The following is a 25,683-nucleotide window of genomic DNA, read 5'->3' as shown; positions in this document are numbered from 1 at the left end:
CGTTAGTATGGCTAGTGTTGTCAAGGAATTCCAAGCGCTGAGAAATTGTCAAAAACTGAAGATTACTGATGTTAAAGTTAAGGTAATTTCAACAAAGTGCTTTTTTAAAGACTAGAATTTTGAACAAGCACGAATTTAGTGCTATTAGATTCGATTTTCAAACGTAGTTGCTACGTATTAAAGTAGTAGAGACCAGAACAGTCTTGGATCAAAGGAATGTTGCAGTGGAAGCACCGTTACCAAGCATGGAAGAGGAAAAAAATATAATAATTAGCGCTACACCCCTTTTGCTTTGGAAAAGATTCTTATAATTTGGGAACGTTCATGAAAAGTGCTTGGCCACGTTGTGGCAGATGCAATATCATAGAATCAGATAGCTATTGCCCATTGCCTAACATTTTCTTCTCGATTTTAAACGAATTGCAAAGATCGATCCTGTCAATGCCTAAGGGGGCCAGTCCCCTCACGTTTTCCCGCTGCAATGCCATTAAAAGGGCGGAGGTAGTAGGCCATAATTTTGAGTAACTTAGACACGTCTTGTTTATTTAATTTGCAGGCAGGATCTCTGTTTGGTGTTGCTGTAAGCCAAGACAAACAGTCTCTGGTGTTAAGGCTCCACCCGGCTGTTCCTTTACATGGGCTTGGGTTGCAAACATTTGACTACACGGCTGAATTGCAGCCAGGTGGAAATATCACAATCAGTGCCAAGGTAACGATTGATGCCCGGCTATATATACGAAACAGCACAGTAACATCGAGATGTCCTCATGGCAGAATGTGGGTACCAGGGATGCCTGTCCCTGCCAAAACGGAGAAAAGGTGAAAAGTGTTTGCAGTATTTCAGTAGAAAATGCCGTTAAAGTGCGAGGGGTCACCAGGGCCAAAATCCAGTATTTGTTGACAGAAAAAAAATCATCTACGGAGTAGTCATTTTCCTATCTGATAATCAAAGGAGAAGCTTTCTTAATTATCAAAAAGCTCCCTTGATTCTACAACCTACTTTGAAAGTTGATAATACAAATCTCCATGATAACTACAATAAAATTTTCTTTGGAACTTATAAACCATTGCATATCTTATGGTTCTAATTAGGCTACCTCTTCATATTGCTTGTAACCGACAACACTTTGTTTTCTTCAAGAACTTTCAATGGTTTTTCAAACAATATGGAGAATTTATTCTGGGGAGCTGCATCGGAAAATTTGCGTCGCCTTGTTCCAAATAACTATTTAGATGATATAGCGATGCCCGCAGGCACATGTACACAGGAGCAACGACGTACAAGAACATGTCCTTACCCAGATGAATTGAGTGGCTATGGGTCAATCAGGCCTCCACCAAGGCTTATCAGCAACGAGCTTTTTGCACAGGTATCGACAGCACTTTTTCTGGTTAGTCATCAATCCTCAGGCACCGTGGAGCAAGGGTTTGGGGGGGGGGGGTAACCACATTTTGACAGAAATGCAAAAAATTAATCAATGAATCACCAGGTAATATCCTTTCTGTTCGGTTTTTGCTCCCCTTTTTTTTGAAACCCCCACTTTTCTCAACACTCCGCGGTGCCTGGTCCTAAAGCAGCTTTCATCTAAAGTTATGAACCCCGTAAAATCTCAGAAAATTTATCTCAGTACTTTTTCCAGTGTAACTGTTCTTTTCCTTTCTGTTCAGTGGCAACACCAAGGGGGAATATTGGGGCAAACCCCCCTCGCCAAAATATTGTCAACTCAATTCTTTTTTTTAAAAGATAACAATTTTGGTAGGAGTTGATCATATTGTTTTCATTAACTGATTAAATCATGCGTTAAGAGGAGTTTAGCCGGCAAATTTCCCTTTATTCTGTAATATCCCAAATTCACAAAAAATTCGCAGCAAAGCATGAATCAATTTTTGAGAAAAATTCCCTTTTGTGGACAGATTTTGCTTAGGAAGACCTAAGGGCCAGTTATGTAACTAGATGTATAGCATAATGTAAGTATAGGGCAATTGTCCCTAAAATCAGACTGGCTTGCCTTTGTTAAGAAAATTGTCTATTGCCGTTATACAGCCAAAGAGCTGAGCTCCAAGCCAAAGTCCATTTAAAAAAAACCCAGATCCAAGTAGCTTGTGTTCCAGACCCCGAATGTAGAGGGTCTCAAATACTCCAAAATCCTACAAAATTGAAATATTGGCTATCAATTTCAAATTATTTTTCAGAAAGAGTCGGTTATAAGCGAAAGAAGTTTAAGTGACCTGCATGTGCACTATGGCCAGGTATGTTGCACGTTTGACTAGTTCACATTAATTTCAAACTCAATTCGATTAGTTTAGAGGTGTTTTTCTGTCTTATCCCTGGCTAGAATGTTAGCAAGTTTATCGTCGAAATTCAACACCGATTAATACCAATTCATTTCTAATTATGCGTCGTTAAGATGTCGTAGACTTTTACTTAGATACATTACAACTGATTTTAAAAGACTCATTAAAAATAAGGTTTTATTAGGTTCAAACCAATTAGGCCCAGGCTAATTAAGTTTAGGTTTATCAAGTTTGCTTGATTCCAATAAAATTCCTTTTCAGAGTTTAGACTTTTCTTCAGGCCATTGTTTGTAAAGATAGCACTGTTCAATATTTTTAATTCCTATTCTGATTGCAGGTCTACTAAATATTTGTTTATCAATCTTCCAATGCTACGAATAGTGGACATTTAAAAGCAATCGACCGATACTAAGGTGGCTTCAGCCATCCTTCGATCAACGATTAGCCAATCAGTGAGCGTGATACCACTTGCGTGCCTGTTAATTGGCTAATCCTGATTGACAGATGGTTTTAGCCACTATGGTCGTTGCAGGGTCTTGTAATAATGTCACCGCTATCTCAGGCCATCTTTCTCATTTCATCCTTAATTTAGTTCTTTGTTCATGACTTGGACTTCTCAAGCCCGTTACCTCGATTTGAGTTTCAAGGGATTTTGAATGAGGTTTGGATGCAAATAACAGTTCCAAAGGTAGGGTATCACTTTGTAATTTAACTTATTTTTATTTTTTACGAACTTTGGAGCTAGTGTTGCATTCTAATTTCAATGGAATACAACTCATGTTGATATGAACGTATTATACTGCTCGTTGAAAACTGATGCAAAGCGCTTCATTGTAACGTCATTCTCATAAAACACGTCACGTCATAAAACATTAGGTTCACGCTTTTGTTACACCAAATGCATCTCAAACGCACAATCCTATTGTCGAAGTCACCATTTTGTAAAACCCCAAAAACATAGTGTTACCAGGCATATTTAGTGTAAACAGCCAACTCTGAAGCAGTGTCATTTTACAATCAGATATATTTGATAGGTAGTACAGATCGTAAAGATTTTCAAATTCAATTTCTCTTCACTTATTCAAGATCAGGCAAACAGTTGCCAATAACCTTTATAACATGCAATTTCTTATGCTTTTATTGTCTATATTCCCCTTCTAAATTTCTATGAGTTCATTGTCCTCTTTGCATCAGCTCTCTGTCGTGGGTTATCTAGGGCAAAACTCATATCTCCACTGCACAAGTTTCATTCTGTTTTTTGCATCAGCATTATGCAATGTTTTAACTTGTTGATTTGAAATCTTGTTCATGTTTGCGCCTCTCCATTTTTAGCAGCCTTTTATTTCAAATTTCTTTGGTGTCAGCTTCACCTGCGATTAGATTTGCAGCAACTCCAGTAATTAAAATCCGCAAAGTTTCTTTTAGAACAAATAATTTCTATTTCCTTTAGAACGATTCACATTTTGACCAAGATGGTACGGGAAACAAATACTTGCCATTCACAAGATCAACCTACAACAGGTGACCTAAAAATATGCAGATTCTAAGTTAAAATATTCTAAGAAGAACATCAAGCCTAAATGAAAATTAGCTCGAACTCCTTATTATTTGGAAACAGCTTAAGTAACAAGCATTGTTGTTTTCATCATTTACTTCTATCCAAGGGCCTCTGACGTCAGGATGGGGGGCCAAAGGCCCCTCCACGTTTTTGCAAGACAGAAGAGCTTTATGGGTCTTTAATTTGACCCTGGCCTCCCTTGATTTCCAACTGGCGTCGATGCAGAGCCCCTGTTTCCATAATTTGTGCATGGATATCCGTAGCAGCTATGAACCTACTCTTTTTCTAAATCTGCGCATGATCATATAGTCCAAGCGCTACCCTCTACCCTAGTGGCATGATCATGTCTACATGTTAGGCCCTAGCCCATTGTAACAAGACATTACCCCTATATATTGTTACCACTTAGAATCGGGCTATACGTTATCAAACTCTGTTGCATTATCCTAATCATAGTTTCCTTGCACATTTTAGATGCACTGGGAGTTACCCGAACGGTTTCCCTCGCGAGCAAGTGAATAAAATCTCATCATACATCGATGCTACAGATGTTTACGGAACAACAGAAGCTAGATGTCTTCAGTTGAGGGCTATGAAAGATGGCAAGATGAAACTGGATGAAGATGGGCTTATACCGGTGAGACATGGGTAGACCATTGCCTGCTTAGCACTCTGTTAAAGCTTCTAAAGCGACTTCACAATGTTTGATGCCTTCCATTACCACTTAACTAACAGATTAATTTTTTTATTTCTACCAATAATATCTTTGAGGCTCGCAAAGTTTATGACGAATATTTCATAAAAGCTTACTTGTATCCCTTTATTCAACGTGCTGTGTAATTCGAATATGTTAAGATAACTTATTTATTGATGTCTTTCACCATAGAAAAATGTCATGGGACTCGCCAATGACAACCCCGTTGGAAGGAAGCAGTCAATCTTGCGAGTTGCAGGTGACACAAGAGCGAATGTTGCACCTGGATTGTTAGCATTCCACACACTTTTTGTATTGGAGCACAATCGCTTGTGCGATGAATATAAAAAGAAGTATCCACAGGTAGGGCCTTGAAAAGTGTATATTTAAATTTATATCAAGCATGAATGAATTTACTGTAGCTTCAGCTATTATAAATCTCATCTCTAAAGACCCATCAAATCTTTCTCTAACTTAGTTTCATACTTGATAAACAATCCAGAGTGGATTCAATGCCATTTCTTTTTCACAGTTTTTTGTTTTCAGCTCTTTTGTCAGCTATCATTCCCATTTATAGTTATGTTATCAAACACATTTCCATTAAACCTGCTACCAGCTGCTAATTTCAGGGCGTGAATGTTAATGTAAACATTTCGACAGTAAAGGAAAGCAAGAATACAATGGCTAAAAACTTCCTCTCCAGCCTTACTCGATGAAGTATCATTACAATCAAAAGCAGAAATTTTCTTCATTTATGTCGTTAATCTGAAGATTCAAAAAGCTTCTTATGTTGTTAGGTAATAGCCTAAAAGTATCGCACATATCATTGCCATCCACTAGAAAGCTTTGCTTGGAGTCAAACTATTCTGTTTACGACGATATGGTGTAAACGTTTTCCATTTTTTGTTTCGCTTTATTTTGACGGTCAATTGTTTTTTAAAATTGTCTTTACTACGACTTAACAGTGGTGTACGGCAACGTATTCAAAGCTCAGAAGCGAATAATATCGTCGATTATATTATCCTTTGCTTTCTCACATTAACGCTAGCACTCTGTGAGTTATATCTTTCTTTTTTTGCATCTCTTTAGGCTAACGATGAAGAAATTTTCCAGTACGCTTATCGTATAGTTGTAGCAGAGCACCAGGCGATTGCTTTTCGAGAATACCTCCCTGCCGTACTAGGTGCATCTAGCATACCTCCGTACAAAGGATACAATGCGAGCATTGATGCTAGTGTGTCAAATGTTTTTGCCACGGCAGCTTTCAGGTACAACTGTTTATAAAGCATCTGCAACTGTCTGTTAAATTCTTACATACTTTGCGTTTTCGACAGATCCTATTTCACATATGCAGAAAAACTAGTGGTAATAAAATATCAGAGTAGCATTCAAAACCTTGTTGTGACACAGAAAGAGACATGTTTTCTAATAAGAAGATATATTTATATATATGATTATATTTAATTATGAATACTCAAGAGAGAGAACCTCTCTCCATGCCTCGTGCTCCTAGCTCTGAATCAATACTAACCCTGGACCCAAATGGAGATTTTCTGTCTCCTTCGCAATAAACCTAGCCAAGAAGCTGGTTAGGAACATAGTATACAAAGAAAATCGCAAAGGATCTTTTTTGTAAAGTATGAAAAGTAGAGAAATCTAATAGATATGTAAGCTAGTGTTTTATATTGGAATTTTGTTATAATGCCTCATCATTTAATTGGTTGAAAAAGTTGCTGAATACTACATAAGCTTAGAGCATCCGATTTTTCGTCGTATAGATAATATCACAAGCTGTCAAAGCACAGGCATATCACACATCATCATAAAAATAATATAAATGTATTTTTTTCTTCTAGATTCGGGCACAGTCAAGTCAATACGCACATTTTCAGATTTGGCGAGGACTGGAAAGCATTTAAGCATGGACACATACTTCTTAGAGAGAGCTATTTTCATCCTGAAAGGATAGTGAACGAGGGTGGCATTGAGCCGGTGATAAGAGGGATGATAAAAATGCCAGCACAAAAGATCGACACACTCGTGGTAGACGAGTTAAGAAATGCCCTTTTCCCTGTTGGTCGTAGTAACGGATTGGATTTAGTAGCAATGAATATTCAACGAGGAAGAGATCATGGACTACCTGACTTAAACACTGCACGTAAACTTCTTAACTTGAGAGGTATGCTCTGAAGTATGAGTTATAGTTATTTGTTATCTAAAACTTTCTGTCCTGTAAATACCGTAAAATCAGCTGCCAGTAAATGCTTCCAAGCAGACAATAGAAAGGTTCCCGACCTGTAGAAAAAAAACTTAACAACCAATTATGAGCATTTGCAATTTAATTTATTGTTGAAATATTATCTTACAAGTCCCTATAAGTCAGTTTTAAGTCTTGTTTGTATAGTTGCTAGAAAGTTCTCAAGGTGAAAAATTATAAAAAAGCACCCCGTACCCTATACATTTATGATTTTTCTGTCTGTCGCTTCTAGATAGCAAACATGATTGATGGGAGAAATTTTGTGGGTGTTGTATACTCTAAATAAGCCTGTGCTTGAAAATAAGAATTAACATATATATTGCAGCCTACACGGATTTCTCGGAAATAACGAAAGATGCTCAAGTGTCAAGTAAATTGAAGTCGCTCTACAGAGACATCAACAATATCGATCTTTGGGTTGGCGGCTTAGCAGAAGATCATATCCCTGGATCTGACCTTGGGGCGACGTTTCACGCAATCTTTAAAGAGGGTGTCTTGCGGATAAGGGACGGCGACAGGTTTTGGTACGAGCATACTATGTCAAAAGAGGCAAGTATAGGATTTAGGTATTTTGCTAAGGGCAGCTGATGATGGTAGTTGATTTTAACGTATTCTGAAAAGAGATAACTGTAATCATTTGTAGTGTAGTTGTTGCGATTTTGTTCCAATAAAGAATTTCTTCCAATTAAGAAAGACGCTGACTGTAAGCGTGAATAAATATCAGTAGCAGATATTTGTTTTTCGAACATAGCTACTTCAAATAATTGTAACAAATTGTAGGTAGTTTATAAAATGCTGTCATTTCTCTGCAGGAAGTCGAAATGATCAATAGTCTTACACTGGCTAGAATCATCAAGCTAAACACAGGCATAAAGGATGTGCCAGACAATGTCTTCTTCTCTGCAAAACTTTGCAAAGCGGTTGTTAATCACGAATGTGTACCACGTGCTTCAGCCAGTGGAAATAATGAAACTCAGAGGATAAAGAAATTGATGGAAGAGAATGCAATTCTGTCTGCAGCAAGCAAGGGTTCTACAAAGGCACTAGATGAAGCAAACGACAAAAGCAGAATGCTAGAGATTCTCTGCATCATTCTTGGTGTATTGACTCTGGCACTGTTGATCATGTATGCTGTGATCTGTATTCGAAAGCGAGGATCGAATGGTTTCAAATTAAGACGTAAGTATGATCCAAGGAGAAAAGCCAGTGATTTAATTGGTCTGCCAGGGTTCAAATGATAGCCAAAATTCATAGAAATACGATGTTAATCACACAGTTTGTCTGTTGTTATGCTTAGATGTAACTGCTAACTTAAAACCAATGCAACCTCTAAAACTAGCCGAAAGATTAAATGTATCGGTATGCACTTCGAGACCCTTTTTAAAAGGTTTTGAAAAGGAAACATCCAAACATACTTAAGCTGTTCTGAAACGTTGTGGAACATTCTGTGCATATACAGCGTCAGAATAGCGAATTGTTCGCAAATTCATAACTACCTTCATGATCAAAATACAATTCAGTTTCAACCACTTTCTTCTTTGAAAGATTAATTTTGTAAGGTTTTTTTATAAGATTTTATAAGTTATTTCAATGGGAGTAGTAAGACATTTTTCTGTTAGATGTTTTTCTGTTTTTGTTAGATTTTGTGAAATAGCCAGTGGTTTGATGATATTTTTTAGGTAACATAAAGTATCTATGTATTATACGCTGGATGTATAAAAGTCGATCTTTCAGAAAGCTTACCTTATTTTATGCACCAAAACAATTTTAAGAAGTTTGGCTCCAAGAAGGCAGATCAGAACCAGGGGCTTGGAGCTTGGAGGGAGCCTTTAGGCATAACCCCCCGAGATTCCTGTCGAGCTCAAGATGTGTCTCTTTTGTGAACGTAAAATTTTTTTCATTTAAAAACTGTTTATGGATTCAACACCTGAAATTTGTAGTCATCAAATAGCTGAACTGTTAAGTCAATGTGTGGTATAGCCGTTATCCATCTAATTTACTATTCTTAAAGAACATCCTTTAACTTTCCTAGCTATTATGTCCATATTGGGCCACCAGAGCAAAAGAAGCGAAAGAACCTCAAACTTTATGTTTTTTGGGAGCCTTCCCATTTAAGTCTTCAGCGCATGTCTTTATGCCCCCTTATTGCCGTGCCCATCCACTTTCAGATACGCTCCTACACATCTTTCTCAATCCCCGTTTCCACTATCCGTTTATCTACAATCTGTTTTTGTTCAATTTGTATCCAATTGCAAAAAAGCGCCAATTTTGAATGGAAATAACAAGCGTGATAAAAAAATGGAGGTTTTTTAAACACACTACCAAAGCATACAGGAAGTGCTTTCGTTGAAATAAGGTTTAAGAAAAACGGATAGAAACCGCTTCAGTTGCTAATCTGTGTTCCAAAACCGAATTTCAAATAATATGTGAACAGATTTCATTCAAAGATGAATCTTATGTTTTTATCTTACTGGACTTGTAACTTATTCTAAAGATATTGTTTAAGGAAATAGCATACTAACATTCATGTAAATAGTTTTTTGCCTTTTGGGGATTAACGTAGAGATTAGTGTTAAAATCATAATATCAAGGCATTTAGATGAATGGAAAATTTTATTGTCAAAACTCTTTATAATGATATGACCTTTAAATGGACGTTTATTGTGCGTGACAAGGCTGGAAAACAACCAAGGAAAAATTCTAAATTCTGCATAAGGTAATGTTCGTTGCTTCGTCGAAATCCAGAAAATCTCTTCCTTTAAGCTATTGTCGTACGAATACCATAATTTATATTCACCATCTTTTTTCATTTTTAACATTGAGTCTATTTGTCATCTTTTACTATGCTTAAACAGCATCAAGGGTAAATTGTTTTCTGGAGTGAACAAGAGGAAGAAAACCCTGAATTCCCCAGTTTAGGATGGTTAAACCGCAATCAAAACTAAGATTACCATTTTCTGTTTTATTAATGTAACTCTAAAAATTGTTTCAACCTCAAAATTCTTGTAAACTACATGCTTATATATAAAAGTTTCAATTAAAGAGCATTGTCTGGAAATATTCCGTTCAACAACCTTCAACATACCTTGAAAGCCAAACGTACGCTTCAAATTAAACAGAAAAATGAGTGTAAAATGTAGTCAGATTAGATGAAAGTTGTCAAAGTTCCTTCATTCATCACTGTTGACATTGAAGTAACTGAAGTCATATTGTCAGCAATGCTGACTCGGCATTACAGCATTGGTGTGTTTTTGAGGCTTCATAGGTGTGAATTCATTTTTTTGAATCATCATTAATCCTCTTCTTTTTGGCACAGATATGAAATACTTCTTTATTTTTGTCGGAAAATTTTCATTTATTCATTTTAAAGAAGCAATCTTGTAAATTGATATTTGTTTTTTGGAAAATCATTAAGAATAATTTGCCCTTTTGAATTCCATCTAATGGTTATTTTTTTATCATATTGACAAAAGCTGGACCAAACACCTGCATGTTTGGGTGCAACCCTTGGGAGCAAACCATTAAATTTCTTACTGTCGGATTTAGATATTTAATTTGCATATGAATACGATTTATAGGCATTTAGCTTTTTAAGCCAATTTTGAAGAAACACTGTTATTGATATCTCTAACAGTCTTTTCTAAACTATTCTTTTAGAAAACCTAGTATCGGAATCAATGAGCGCTTTGCATACTATTACCTCATACCATAAACTTCAAACGATTTCATAGATGTCAGAGTTCTTAGTTTTGCAAATTCCGACAATGTTTCAATAAAGTTTATTATGTTTCAGGGGCAGAAAATGGATCAACAGCTCGTGTTGTCATTAATCCCCACATCGAAAATGATCTTGAAATCAAGAGTAATGGGAAACATTTCAAAAACGGAAAGACTGAGAATGGCAGACTGGAAATGGTTTTCTAAAGCCAAGAAGATTGGTGCTTGTGTATCTTGCAATTAAATAATCTGAACTTCCATTTTGTATTTCTTGTGGGTAACAGCAACATCTATTGTCCAAAAAATCAAATTTTATATTTGATGGATTGAAGAGATTTGCAACATACGCGTGTAAATCAGGCACCGCGCAGCCATTAGGCTAGCAGGGGCTATAGCCCACCCACTTTTTTGCAATAACAGGCTAGAAAATTGAAGGTTTACTCTAACGCAACTTTGGATAGTTTACTCCTATGTAGTAGCAGTTCTCGTTGACTGGGAACCATTTTTGTTCTTTTTCTAGGTTTTTCAACTTGTTTAATGATATGATGTATGTTCTAAGCTAATTCTATCTATTTTTATAGTTATTGATATCTTCTCTGAACAAGACTGTTAATAAAAATTCAATAGGAATAAGCAAGTATTTTCTAAAATGGGCGTGGCCTCAACAAATTTTCTGTCACACTCATTTCAGCTCCTCCACTTTTAGAGTGGTGCGCGGTCACTGGTATAAATTAACCAGTGTACGAGTTAAGATAGTGGGATTATTTTTCATTTTGCTTCTTCTTAAGCACAGAAGTCTGTATCCGCTTGTTAATGTCAACTATATGCTATTCTGCACAATATCTATGACAATTCACTGGGATGTTATAAAACTAACGCCTTCAAGTTTTAAATTACAGTATCTAGATCTTAGTATTTCCTTTACTTTTGATGTTTTAGGGTGCAGTATCGCCCCACTGCTATTATTTTTCTTAAAAAATGTTTTATGAAGGCTTGATTTTGTTCTTTTCGTGGTCAGTATTTTTATATGTAAAAGTGTACAACGTAGAATCAGTTTTTTAAGGGAATGTAGCTTTTTTAGTTATTTGTGAAATGACTCTTGACTGTCAGAAATTGTTTGCTTCTTTGTATAGTACGCAAATTTCGATTTAATTGCCTGAATTCAGGTATTGATTGTTCAATACAAAAGGACTGTTCAAGGTTCTGAACAATATGCTGAATAAAAAGACAGAGTGTCCCCTTTCTAAACATGACTCTACTCTGCAGCTTGTAAATTTATTTATAGATTTCTTTGTGGGGAAAATTGAGAAGATTCAAAATCATTTTGACCTGGCCATGAATAGGGATGGAAATAGTAATGTTGTACCAGAAGAACCCAAATATAAGACCCAAATGCCTACATTTTGTCACCAAACTGAAGATAATGTTGAGAAACTTATAAAAAAGTCACCAATAACAACATGTGATCTAGACCCAGTGCAAACGTGGATTTTGAGACATTGTGGGGAACCTTTTGTAAAAATCATGACTCTGATAATTAACACGACATCTCAGACTTCAGTTATGCCAGAACGTTTTAAGTTAGCTATATTAAACCCATATTTGAAAAAGCCAGGCCAGGAAGTTAAGAATGCTAACTTCAGACCAGTTTCCAATTTGCCTTATGCCTCAAAGCTTATCGAAAGGGCAGTTGCAAATCAATTTGTTCAGCATATGGTGGAAAATGATCTTTTTGAGCCATTGCAAACGACATATAAAGAGGTACATAGTACAAAACAGCATTACTGAGAGTTCAAAATGACTTAATGATGGCAATTGATAAACAAAAAGTCTCCATTCTTGTTTTGTTAGATCTTTCAGCGGCGTTTGATACAGTAAACCATTCTGTATTACTAAAGAGACTTTCCAACAGATGCGGAATTCAAGGAGCAGCTTTGTAATAGTTTGTTTCATGTCTAGAACATTGTTTTCAAATCGTTAAAGTTAAAGACGAAAAATCAAAGAAGGTGCCTCTATCTTGTGGTGTTCCACAAGGAACAGTGCTGAGCCCATTACCTTTTCTCGTATACACGCTGCCCTTAGGAGACATTGTTCGGAAAAGAGGGGTGATGTTCCACCTCTATGCTGATGACACGCACCACTATATGTCATTTTCACCAACTCCAGAATGTGCAGCTTTCTCTGTCCTTGAAATTCAGTCCTGGATGCTAACAAACAGTTTTGAACTTACTTATCCCTTTCCATTCAAATTTCAAGGACAAAAATTTTGTGGAAATGAGCATTGATGTCCCTTCCCACTGGGGCTACTGCTGGAAACAGATTTAACCTAAGGTGCTTTTGCCTTTATTTGAAGGACAGAATTCCTATTCAACCAATGACATTTTGTGTAAATAGGGTAACAAGCCATTGAACAAGGAAGATATTTTCTGCTAACTTTTCATGTGCAAGTCTGTTGACGCCAACGGTTCCTTTAAACAGAGAGTTTAAATAGCACCCCTTTCTACCAAAACCCATCCTAACGAAGATTGATCTTGAAAAATCTAGTTGAATATTATTCATACTAAAAGAATCGTCGACGATTTGTAAAAAAGCGAGGAGCCAAGCATTTTTAATTGTGATTAACCATCCAGTTTGCCAATGTATTGACACTCTGTATGTCAATAGAAATTTTACTTTTCATAACATTTTTATATAACAGCCGTGCATTTTTTGTGCTAAATTTTTTCAGTTTCATTTGAATTTTAATATTTAATTAATATCAATATATTTAGAAAAGTAAATCGAATCTAAGTCAGGTTTCGATTTCTGAATCTCAAAGAAGTCTTGGTATTGAATGTCATGTACTAATTGTTTGAATTTAGTAAATTTGCTATTTTAAGCTCGAGAATGTGCATGTTAGTATAAAATGCCAGAACTCAAACTCAAACTCAAATTCAAAACATTTCATTCACAGCAATAATTAACTACTACATTTCTATTTAATACTTGAACCACAAATAACAATTATTTTTTACAAAAAAGAAAAACTACAAACAGTAGATAGTTCAAAGTTTGGTATGTTTGCTGTCGGACATATGAAAAGAACTCACAAGGAGCTATCTAGGTCATATGCCCGATTGGACGTTTATAGGTGTAGGTGATCGATTTCAAAAGAAGAATGTGAATGAAAAATAAAAAGGAGGAAAATCAAGATAATATAGGGTAAGTATAATGAGATATGTTAATTGGTTGTACTAAAAACACAATAGTGAGATGCATGGTGGTAATATATGTTTAATGATAATGTTCATAATTGGGTTCAAATAAGTATATCAATTCGACTTTAAGAAATAACTTTTCAGGTTTTTGATGAAGGATGACTTATTCGGTAACTTGTGCAAAGCAGAATATTAGATCGAGTCAAATTTTATTGGAAGTTATTGACCCTAGTCCCCCAAATCAGATTCTTTGGCCTCAACCCCGACAGGCCATCTCGACAACGACTTACAATCCTTGCCAAAATTGTTGGAACACTTGTGCAAAGCTGAAGATTTTTTGAAAGATATCCCCTACACTACAATGTTGTTCAATTCGGTTGTTTTAACGCTGAAGATAAAAAATGAATCGCTGGAAGCTATATGAAAGTATTGAGAAAATGAATCAACATTGTACGGGGTGAGGGAGTCGAAATTTTGAAGGGGCAGTGATATTTTTGTGAGGTAGTTTTAGACTTGCTTTGTTTATTCGCATGCTGCAATGGGAAGGCGTTCCAGTTATTTTTGGCAAGGATTGTCGTTGCTGCTGTTGTTGTTGTTGAATTGAATGTCAAAGGTCTAAAAAGGTTGTGTTCTTGGCAGAACGCTTTTTTCTCAACTATGGAATCAAATTCTGTTCCAAGATGCTTTGTAGTCGGTGTTGGGATGACAAGGTATTTAGTTTGTTTTTCAGATACTATCTCAGTCTTATTCGAAAATTGCAATGGTGAACGCACTGTGGTTTTTAGGCAAAAACAAAGCTGGGATTGGGACTTAAAACTAACCTAGATAAATAATTGTTTGTGTTATTAATGGAGCTTTTATTGAATAAAGAGAAAATAATTGAATATTCCAAAGAGTTGACTAAATTCTCTTTGGCAGTGAACGAAGTGTTTTCACTACAGCAGAAAATTCCTGTAAATTGCAAAGGAAAATATTAAGTTTGAAAACATAGTAAGCAAAGGTCTATGCCAGTCTGCAGAGTATGGCATGTGCACACCGGAGATATTTTTGTGCAAAACCTGTTGCAAACCGGGTATTTTTGGGTGTGGTAACTAAGATGGGTGTGGCTTGGTTTGGTCCCATAGAAAATGTCAGCTGATAAAAACAAGCACAGTTTCGTATGAACAATTTGAGATATCATGAATCTTACTTGACAAATATACAAATAAAAACTTGCGCTATCTTCAACAGTATACTTCACACGAATTTTTACGGTGAAATGCAAATTCACAAATTTTAACCACAACAGGGAAAAATAACACCAGCACACCAGACATTTTTGGTGGTGCACACCCTCACACCAGGATTTTTGCTCGTGCACACCGGAGATCTCATCGAAAAGTGCCATACTCTGCAGACAGGGGTCTATGGGGGCTGATAAAGTAATGATTTCAGTTTTAAGGCCTGAAATTAATCAAGCATAACAAAAACATGCCGTAAGAAAATTAAAATTTTTCAAACGATTGCAAGGAAAAAAATTATGATTCCAAAATGTATTTTAATATTAAGCTTATCTAAAAGGTATTTTTTTGGTTTTTTATAACCCTGTTTACTTTTTTATTTTTTTATAATTCTCCTTCTCTATAATATACTACATTCTGTTCTTGTTTTGATATAGAATTCAAATAAATCAATTACTTGTAATCTTTAATAATTGGTTTAGCATTCAAAATATACTTGTTTTTCATTGTGACTATAATGTTAAATGACATTATTCAATATTTAGGGTGCTGGGCTCGAAAACTGTTCTGGTTCCTCTCAGCTTTTTAGGCAGCTATATATTGTTAAAACTATTAGTTATATGGACTGTAAATTACCATGTATATAATTATCTTATGACATAAATTTCTAACCAAGTTGCTGAATATATGATTAATTTGAATTTGTGTTGTTGCAAATTATTTTTGCTTGCTTAGCTAGCAGGGAAGCCACTTCTTTTCGATGTACTTAGGGTCTCAGACAACCTTTCATCAGCCCTTCCAATGTATTGCTAGCATATAAAGTATTGCTGATATAAAATCATAGGTATACACATACAGTGAAGCATTCATGTGCGTTTTCAAGAGTTGATTTTTCAGTCAAAAAATGCTATCAAAGAGAGCCCCCCACTTTGAATTTATTGGTGCCAACCCCGAAATATGAAGGTACTGACATCTCTAAATGAGAACCATGAATTTGATACAGTGTTTTACTATTGTCTGCAGCCTGTATTCCTGTTAAGTTTCATGATCTGGCAAAGCTTACTACCTTCTGCCATATATTACTCATTTTCTCTAAAAGGTAGCAGTATAGATTGGGTCCAGTCAGAGATTGGCATTTGTATATTAAACCTTGAACTTCTTGACAAATTAACTCTTCGAAAAGTTTTACAATTCATCAGAAAATAACATAAATAAAGACATTTTGCAGTTCTCTGTTATTTTTGGGATGTATATCCAACCCATGAACAATGTATCTTTGTTTAAGTGTATTGTATAGTAAGATGGAAATTCTTTATTTCAATTTTTGTTGTTGGATTTAAGGTTTGAAAAGCCTCACACTAAAAAATGGGATTATCCAGGTAAATTAAATGTTTGGTTTCTTTGACACTTTGTATATTATTTTCAAAATATTTGATATGCTGTTGTGTTGCCATAAAGAAACATAACTGCTATAAAGTTAACATTGCCAAATAGAATATATTATGCAACAATGTAGAAACTGGAACCCTCCATATTGTCATATGCAGCTTTACTTTCAACAATATTTGAGATACATACATTTGAGTTTCTGCTATCATACATCAGAAAAAGATGATGCATTATGGATGTGACCAAAACTATCTAATTTTGTCTTGTTTTCATTACATATAGTTTTCAAAATTGTTTTTAGATATGGTAAAGGAGGCTGGGACTAATGCACTTAAAGACAGTGGACTTAATTATTTGGATGATGTTGATGTTGTTGTTGCAAGTTATTGCTATGGAGAGCCCACATCTGGTGAAATACGCATGCAGTCCTTTTCGTTTAGCGCGTGCGATCGCACCCGCACACGCCTGCACACGCGCAAGTTAAATTGCGCGTGCTTTTGACCACACGCGCAAACAGGTGTTTTGCAGTTTTCTGTTAAAGGGCCTCTCCAGCCAAATTTTGCACTTGCATTTTATTGGCAATTTTTATAAAGAAGTTGAGCCTGTTGATCACGAATTCGTTATTTGTTTTTCGATATTTTTTTACAGTTTGTGAGATATAAGCTCTTGCATTTCGATAATTTTATTGAATTAACCGACAAAAATTTTTGGTTTGGTGACACTGTGACGCAATTTTGACGTCACAGTGTATTTCGGATAGTCTCGTCTCAAACCGAATCGAACGACGGCGATTCCCAAATTGAACACTGCAAGTGATGGTACTCTCAGTTCTGTTCCACCAGCTTTTAGTTTGAGCATTTCAGACACCAATTCTGAAGCCTTTAGTTGTTCATCGTTTCTGGAGAACAACTGAAGTGACAATTTCGATTAATTATACGCGAGGGAAGAGCTGGAACAGGAACTGGAACTGGATGCAGTTATCAACGCGTGACCATGAGTCCTTCACGCTTCGGTGGAAGATATACGAAATTCATGGCGAACGAGAGCCGCACATTGTGACGTCAGAATGTCAACAAACTGATTCGGCTTTTGTCGTTTTTTTTCTCGGAAAGGTGCAACTGTAAAGCCTTACAACTTCTAAACTAATTGGAATTTTTCAAAAACAATGACTTTGTCATAATACACGAACCAGATGCTAACTTTTAAGTCATTAAAAAATTTTTTTTTTGCTGGAGAGGCCCTTTAACATCAATTTCCCATGGTCTCATGATTGTTTATCCTTTCCCTTGTTACTTGACTCGCACTTTTGACCACAATATGATTTTTCCAATTTTCGGAAGTGATGTTTGGCTTTTGACTGAGTGCTCCATTCAACTTAGCGTCTCGTCTTTCAGCTAAGTCGCCATTAGCATGTTAAGTGTAATAACTGATTTCCTGTCAAAATGTAATGAGGCCCTGAAAGCAAGTAGCTGTTGGAAACAATTTTTACTTGCTCTTGTAACTTTGGAGAGTGACGACGACTTTTAAAAGATGGCTGCTAAGGGCAACAACATCTGTTATGTATTGATTAATTTTGAGTTTTGCTCTTGCACGTATTCGAGTGGCTTTTTCCTTTTTGCTCCTTTTACCAATTTTATCAGGTTTGTACTTCAAATTTTCTTACAAGTGCGATCGCACGCGCAAATTTGTTTACATGTGCGATTTGCCACACACGCGTAATTTTGCTCACGAAAAGGACTGCGCATGCTTATTTTGCATTCCTGTTTTATATGTTTGATATTCTTATGAAAATTCTTAGAGCCTCAAGACATCTTACCAAAAGTTTGTGTCAATATCCTGTGATACTCTGTGATGTATCCCATCTTTGATGAATAATGGATCAGTATAAGGCTGGCAAAGATAAATCGAAATAACAAGAGATTTCTATGCTAAATAACCAACCTAGAAAATATTTTTCCAGTGGAATTTCTTGTAAAGGACTAGGAAATTGCTTGCCCTTCTGTTGCACAATACCAGAGTACAATACTGGTCGACTTTATGCTCTGTTCCCCCTAACTGTGTAAAGAATGAAATATTCTCCATCAGTTTGTCATGGTAAGGCTATGACATAAAATTGTCTCTTTCAAAGCTCAACCACATATAGTTATAAATTTGGACCAAATTTGTTTTGAAAAAGCCTCTTGCCCTTAAAGCTTTCCTCTTTGCTTTTTATTTTAAAATTATCCTGCAAACTTTAGTTAAAAAAAACCAGAAAATTTTTGTGGCATCCATATATTATTGATCATAAGAAGCATACTTTACAATAAGAAGTCTTCTTGGACAGGGGTGGGCTGACAGATTATTGGGCCATTGGCTTAGGACCTCCTGCACAGACAACAAGAGAATAAAAACAAATTGAGCCTGCCCCTCTGTTGCACCCACGAATGCCCTTTGTCCTGGTCTGATGTACCTACGAGTCAATCTGTCCATTCCAGTGCTTAGTTGAATTGCTAGAGTATTGAAAAAGAATTTGAAATTTTAAAATTAATTTTCATAGAAGTCGTATTTTATTCTTGGCTGTTTTATTTTAAAATAGATTTTGCTTGACTTTCAGGGCAGAGGGCTGCCTATGGTAGGTAATGAGATCATTTTTAATGTTTATGATGCACCAGAACTTTATAATTGCTGTAAGGATGCCAAACACTTTATGAAACTGGAATGTTTTATGCCAATTTGTTTTAGGGTTTCATTTTATTGAAAGTGTTGCAAAAGTGCAAAGAAGTGTTGCAAAGTTTCATAAGCAAAAATATATTTTTACGAATAATTGAGAATAAAATTTGCTTATAAAACATGAAAGGTATTAGAAACATGCTATTAAAATTTATTGTTAGAAACAAGGTTATTGTTTCATATTCTTTGAACAAGCATTTTTCTGTCTTCTTTAGATAATGTTAAAACTTGTTGTTGGTAGCAGGTTGCTTTGCGTAAACTTCATTGAAAATGATTTCCTTTTTGTTTGAAATGGCTTTAAAGAGACTGTCAGTGTAATTCAGAGGGAATAACAATGAAAATACAGCAGAATTTGAACTGAATGAAACACTTAATTAAAAGTCTCACAGTAATTCCAGTAAAACCTCTTTCTAATTATTGGTGCTATCTAACAAAGTGTATTACTTGAAATGTTATGCTACTTGAAATAGCAAAGAAAAAGCTCTGTATGTTAGCATGTTACTCACTTCAATTATATTGTATATACCTAATATTTTTGCTTTGTACTGATTTAAACCATAATATGAGTATGCTTTCCAAATCCTAATTTTCATCTTGATTTGTAGTGATTGTAACTAAAATATGATTATATTCTATCTAAATCGAATTTTATCATTCACAGAACTTGGCCTCTCTGGTGTTCCTGTTTTCAACACCAATAATAACTGCTCCTCGGCTTCAACAGCCTTAATGATGGCTAAGACCTTCATCCAAAGCAAGCAGTATAAATGTGCACTGGTTTTGGGTAAGCCTGTTTTAAAGTAATTATTTTACTGTATTAAATCAGTCGCAAGGCTAGTTTCCACAAATTGAAGGCATTTGTAATTTATTTGGCAGAGAACGGACAATTAAAGCCCCATTTCTCACTAGAAGCCGATACACCTGCCCCCTTCCTTTAAGTGCCGTAATATGTGATATGCTAGAAGCTTAAACGGTGCTGGAAAAAGAAGTTAAAGATGTTGGGGTTATACAGACAACAAACAAATATTTAAAAAAACAGAATGAGAGTGAGAAGGTCTTCAAAGGACGAACAGCACTAGTGTAATGACACTCCATCAAGCAAAATGAGACCAATGCTATGTTGCGCTCATAAATACCCCTACTTGAACCAAGATAATAGAAATGCTATGAAGCCTCACACCTTACCATAGTATTCTAAATCAAAATGCTCCGGAGAACGCCTGAATAATATGTACATGAATTTCATATGTATTCGCTGTTTTCTTGAAGGAGATGTGCATTCGTCCTTTCAGGCTTTGAGAAAATGGACAGAGGCTTGTCAACCAAATATACTGATAGGGTTCATCCTGTTGACAAACATTTTGATCATATGATGAGTCTTGGTGCGTCAGAAGGCCTCATTAACAACAGAGTGAACAAAATGACATCTGATGTGGTTAAGGTACAGATAAAGTATTTTTTGGATTCCGGTCTAAAGTTAGAAGGTTAGTTATTGATGCATGATGGTTATAGAGTTGGTGTTTGGTAGTATGATTGGTGTATGGTATTTTTTAGTGATTTTAATGGTTGAGGTATGGCAATTATTGAGTTGGTGGATGGTATGGTTGATGTATGATAGTTATTGGGTTCTTGGATGGTATGGTTGATGTATGATAGTTATTGGGTTCTTGAATGGTATGGTTGATGTGTGATGATTATTTGGTTCTTCTTGGATGGTATGGTTGATGTATGATAATTATTGGGTTCTTGGATGGTATGGTTGATGTATGATAATTATTGGGTTATTTGATGGTATCATTGATGTATGGTAATTATTTGGTCCGGTCTATGGTAAAGTTGATGTATTATAGTAATATAATGAGTGAGCCGCAGTAAGAAAGTGTATCATTGTTCTGTTGAAGGTAGAATGCACATTGTTAGTTGTTTGATATTCCGGTTTTATAGTTTTCTGAGTGCAAATATTAAATAAAAAATCAAAATAATTGATTTAAGTGTCAGTGGTCCAGATTGTGTTCAAATTTTTTTCAAATTAAAGATGCATTTGCACTTCGAGTTATAAGTAAGACAACTGCAGCCTTGCAATTTTTTCAAGCTTAGTAGCATAGTCTGTATTTCTTCATAGCTCTTCGCATATGCTGCAAAGGAGCATGCCGAGAAATTCAATTCAACGCCTCTTCATCTGGCCAAGATCGCCTACAAAAATCACTGCCATAGTGTTAATAACCCATATGCATGTTTGAGGAAAAAGTTTCCGCTTGAGATGATAATGAAGAGTCCAATGATATGCGATCCAATAGCATTGCTAATGAGTTCCCCAACCGCAGACGGAAGTGCTGCTGCCGTTGTTTGCAGCGAAGAGTTTATGATCGCTCGTGGTTTACAGGTGAGCAAAGTTAAGGAAAGGTGGAGGTAGGCTAGTAGTAATATTTTGAGAGGGGAAAAAAATCTATAAGTACAATGCAAACTGCTTGCCTTTCCAAGCACCTTTGGCAGGCATTGTCGACGATTATCTGCCACTTTTCGAGTGTAGTAGTCTTATTAGTTTTCCTAGGTGCATTGATCTTATTCGGAAAGATTCAGTAAATTTTGAATTGTTTTTTTCAACCTGTGAAGACATATGCCATTTGAGGTCTTCTTCTTCATCCATTTTTTCTTTTGCTGACACTGCCATCAAGAAACCTATGATAGAATCTTGTCGTAGCATATCGAGCTTTTAAACCTGTGAGGATATCATTATTTTATTGGGAAACAACTGTTGCCTACTGCTTATCATAGTTTCGGCAATTCTTCTTTGTTTCTGAACTAGAAAAACGCCGTGGAGATCGTGGCTCAGGAAATGGTTACTGACTTACCATCATCATTTGGAAAGAGCTTTATCGATCTGTCCGGTTATTCAATGGCGAAACAGGCTGCTCGGCAGTGTTACTCTAGCAGCGGCTTGTCTTCCACGGATGTCGATTTATTGGAGGTTCATGACTGTTTTTCCTGCAATGAGGTAAACTTACTCTCTTTTTGCAAGATTTTCTTAGATTTGATCCCAACAAGAGATTCTTCAAACACGAGTCTTTCTTTTGTACCCCTTCTCTCTGGTTATAATTCTAAAGACGCTTTAAAAACCTATTCGCTTCGTGAAAATTGTTGAGCATAGCATTCAGTTTGGTCTTTAACGTTTAGTTTTCTCTTTAAGATGTTGATGTATGAAGCTCTTGGTTTATGTGATGAAGGCAAGGGTGGTGAATTGATCGACAAAGCTGAATGGATAACTAATATAGAGGGTGAGTTTTTCCTCTTGGTTTCAGCTTCACACCACCTTAAAGCTATTTGCAAGTAGAACAATTTTTAATATGACATTTCTCTATTAGATTAATTTGTTCGCACTTGAGCATCCGTAAAATGTATTGTACCTTTACTGTCGCAGAAAGCAGGGATTAGCACTCAGTTTTTTAGCTTTTTTATTTCAGAGCAAACAGTGTTTTAAAGGTTTCCTAAACAAATACTGTAAAAACTACTTTTTAGAAACACAACAACGTAACATGAGATTACATGAAAAGGAGTGAGTCACGAGGAGCCCTATTAAGAAGATCTAGGAATATTTCGGTGATTGGCATACACCCAATTCTAGTTCTTATCAAATGTAATGGTTGGCTGTTTACGCAAACGCCATTGTACTCACTAGTGTTCCTTGCGTGAAATTTTGTGAATTCCTTAGTAAATTTCTTCAGCGCAAACAAGTTGCACTCTTTTGATGTTCTATATTCCTTAGGCGGTGAGTTGTGTTTGTTGGCTAATCGCTGGGTCGTCAATCCATCCGGGGGATTAGAATCCAAAGGTGAGTATATTAGTTGATAGGTACTAAAAATTCTGTAGTTCAATTATAATCATCAGCGTAAAGTTACATAGGGTTCTTTTGGCTGTGCTTGAACAACAGGCCATGATCGAAGGCTGCCTTAATCTACTCGCAGGATAGCAATTAATGCGTAATACCTTATTGCAGTTAGGCTCCTTATGGCAGTTAGGGTATATAAGCGTAACATCGCTAGCCTCCTTCACTGAATGTAGATCTTGATTACCCTTGACCTTGTCAACGCTGAGGTTCAACGCAAAGTTCACGCCCTTTATTGATTTAAAATGTCACTCAGCATAGAAACGTAGGATGATGACGAAAAGGTATTGGAAATGTTTATCCTTGTGTGTGTCATGATATTTGCATTCCTAAACCGTTAATGGAAGCATTGAAGGAATTTTTGACGTTTTTTTTACAGGGCATCCTATTGGTGCCACTGGGCTCGCTCAATGCGCAGAGATCAATTGGCAGGTATAAAATGCTTCATAACATATGTTTTTTTCTGTAACCCCACCTCTCTTCCATCTGGATATTTTTCTTAGCTCATGTAATACTCGACTATTTTTGCTTACAATATGAAGGAAAGGTTTCATAAAAATCAAGGAAAAGACAGAGGAAGTTTTAAGGAACTGCTATTTTTGTCAAGCCTTAAAAAAGAGCAGTCGGCTCAATTCCTTTTTCGTAATGTTCAGAAAAATCATTCATTCAACACGTTTTAGGAGTGACTGCATTGTCGAATGAGATGAAATTTGAAAAGAACAATTTGTTCATTATCACAAGGCTGCAACTTGGCAGTCAGAAAGTATACTTTCAAGCATCTGGCTTTGCCCCAAAAACGCTCGCCCATGCTAATCCTGGCAAACATCATCCAAAGGTTACCCTGCAGTCACTCACTAAAAATATCATGTTTTTGTATTTGTATGTTTTTAAAAGTTGATTCGATTTTATGTTAATAACCGATCGTGAAACAGCTAGGAGCAAAGAAAAACTGCAGACTTGTACCATTGTCTTTGAGACCAATGACATGTCACTATCACTATCACTGCCACTATTTTTATTATGATATCTTCGTTAAGAATATTAATAAAATTTGTGTCATAGCTCAGAGGTATTGCTGGTAAACGCCAAGTCGATGGTGCACGTGTCGGTATGCAACACAATTTTGGAATTGGTGGAGCCGCTGTTGTAACATTATACAAGAAGTATCGTGATACCAACGATGGATCAGCTTTGGCTTCAAAGTTATGACCTACATTGATAATGATATCTGAGTGATATGACAATTCTTCCAGGGAACTTTTTGAAAAAAGGAAATAATGCGTCTTATAACAAATTACTGCGTGCTATATCTAGCAATTTGTCTCTTGATTGGTCTGTATTGTTGCACCACCTAATGGTGCTAGGAACAGGTTTGATTCTAAATTTAGTAGAATTATAGTTTCGATTTATAATTTAGCTACACTTAGTAAAGTTAAAAAACTTTGGTAACATGGTCTTTCCCAATGAACTCTTCTCTCCCTTCAGCAAATTTTATTGTATTTTACATAAAATATATACATTGTTTTTCAGCAGACAGAATATATTTTTTTCGGTATTTCCCCTTCACTGAAATAGATTTTGGAAGGTATTGATAACATGTGCTTGAATTCCCTGTCAAAAATGGACTTTCAAATTATTGAAAATTCTAAGCTATATCAAAACTTCATTGCCTCTTAATTTTTATTTTAAAAAACTCCAGACTTACTTTAAAAAAGATTACTTTTTACAAAATGGCTGCCAGAGTTTTTTATCAAATGTTTTTATAAAAAATATCAATTTTATTGTACATTAAAGTGTTTACGAAATAGTTTACATTTAAAACGTGTAGTAATTTCTATGCCATTCAAAAGATTTCAACCTATTGATGATAATTATCCTAAAGTTTCTGGCCGATTTATTCAAGCCTGAAAAGAGTAGAAGAAAGATTGAAACCTCCCTTAGTGAACAAACTGATTTGAATGTTATTGTTAAGTAAATGGCAGCTTGTTGGAAACAGTGCTGTTAAAGTGATGATGATGATTGTCATCTTAGGAAGATGAATAAACCTAGCTTTGCAAAAAGGTAACGAATTCAAATTATGTGACGTGGTGTGCTTTAGCTTAAAAGATGCGCTCAATTTTTGGGCCTAAGTATGACTGTTTCATAAATAAATGACGTAAACTTGGTGGCCATTTCATAAGCAAATCCATTCAGAATTCAATACAGTCATCTGTGAATTGAAACCCATATGGCTACAAAGATGCACCTATAGACATATTTCTTTGTGTTGTTGGGTCAAATGTGGCAAGTACCATCTTGGCACAAGCGGAAGACACTCACTTGCACCTTTCATTACCTAACATTCTTTGAAACACCAAATATCATAATTGGAACACTTATTATTCAGTATGATATTTTGTAACACAATCCTAGATACAAATCAAATTAACTGCCTATATAAATTTAGATGCAACACAAGTTTCACAAAATAACAGTATTTTGTCAGTATGCAGGTAAAGTAACGATTGTTATGCTGTATTAATTCAATGTTTAAATATGTACTGAAGTTAACTGGTTGATTTAAATGCAGTATTTTTCAGTGCTTTATGGTGTAAAATATGGAAGTAAAATTAGTCAATAAGTTGTACGCAACAATACACTAATGAATTTTGTTTAATAGAAAAACCTTGAAATACCTTTAGTGTTTTTTTCTGGTACTTTTGCATTAACGCCAGACGTTAATGAATAGACCTTTATTAGCCCGGAGAATTGACGTAGAAAGTAT

General features: G+C 35.7%; 2 protein-coding genes across 3 annotated transcripts in view; both read left to right on the top strand.

Moving 5' to 3' along the window:
- Positions 1 to 11,634, top strand: part of LOC135685715 (uncharacterized) — a 30,870-nt gene extending 19,236 nt beyond the window's left edge. The window contains exons 14-26 of the mRNA XM_089110448.1: positions 7 to 82; positions 557 to 819; positions 1,142 to 1,370; positions 2,194 to 2,250; positions 2,888 to 2,983; positions 3,746 to 3,816; positions 4,328 to 4,490; positions 4,740 to 4,910; positions 5,637 to 5,815; positions 6,404 to 6,726; positions 7,130 to 7,353; positions 7,617 to 7,983; positions 10,598 to 11,634. Of these exons, the coding sequence (XP_088966574.1) occupies positions 7 to 82; positions 557 to 819; positions 1,142 to 1,370; positions 2,194 to 2,250; positions 2,888 to 2,983; positions 3,746 to 3,816; positions 4,328 to 4,490; positions 4,740 to 4,910; positions 5,637 to 5,815; positions 6,404 to 6,726; positions 7,130 to 7,353; positions 7,617 to 7,983; positions 10,598 to 10,728 (2,350 nt within the window). The 3' untranslated portion in view covers positions 10,729 to 11,634. The remainder of the gene's footprint in view (positions 1 to 6; positions 83 to 556; positions 820 to 1,141; positions 1,371 to 2,193; positions 2,251 to 2,887; positions 2,984 to 3,745; positions 3,817 to 4,327; positions 4,491 to 4,739; positions 4,911 to 5,636; positions 5,816 to 6,403; positions 6,727 to 7,129; positions 7,354 to 7,616; positions 7,984 to 10,597) is intronic.
- A 2,653-nt stretch (positions 11,635 to 14,287) lies between these two features.
- LOC135685731 (sterol carrier protein 2) lies at positions 14,288 to 25,593 on the top strand. 2 transcript variants are annotated; one of them, XM_065201784.2, is made up of 12 exons: positions 14,290 to 14,428; positions 16,280 to 16,317; positions 16,629 to 16,736; positions 18,921 to 18,938; positions 19,698 to 19,820; positions 20,329 to 20,477; positions 21,159 to 21,419; positions 21,843 to 22,031; positions 22,224 to 22,311; positions 22,800 to 22,865; positions 23,299 to 23,351; positions 23,982 to 25,593. In XM_065201784.2, exons 1-12 carry the CDS (start codon positions 14,376 to 14,378, stop codon positions 24,126 to 24,128), a joined length of 1,293 nt encoding a protein of 430 aa, XP_065057856.2. In that variant the 5' UTR covers positions 14,290 to 14,375; the 3' UTR covers positions 24,129 to 25,593. The 2 variants fall into 2 exon arrangements, with proteins under 2 accessions (XP_065057864.2, XP_065057856.2); XM_065201792.2 differs by lacking the exon at positions 16,629 to 16,736 and having other exon boundaries at positions 14,288 to 14,428.
- The last annotated feature ends 90 nt before the right edge of the window (positions 25,594 to 25,683 follow it).

The sequence above is a fragment of the Rhopilema esculentum genome, chromosome 10 (genome assembly GCF_057945365.1).
Source record: "Rhopilema esculentum isolate cy_ngs chromosome 10, ASM5794536v1, whole genome shotgun sequence".
Lineage (NCBI taxonomy): Eukaryota > Metazoa > Cnidaria > Scyphozoa > Rhizostomeae > Rhizostomatidae > Rhopilema > Rhopilema esculentum.
This window is presented reverse-complemented; position numbering and strand designations above follow the sequence as displayed.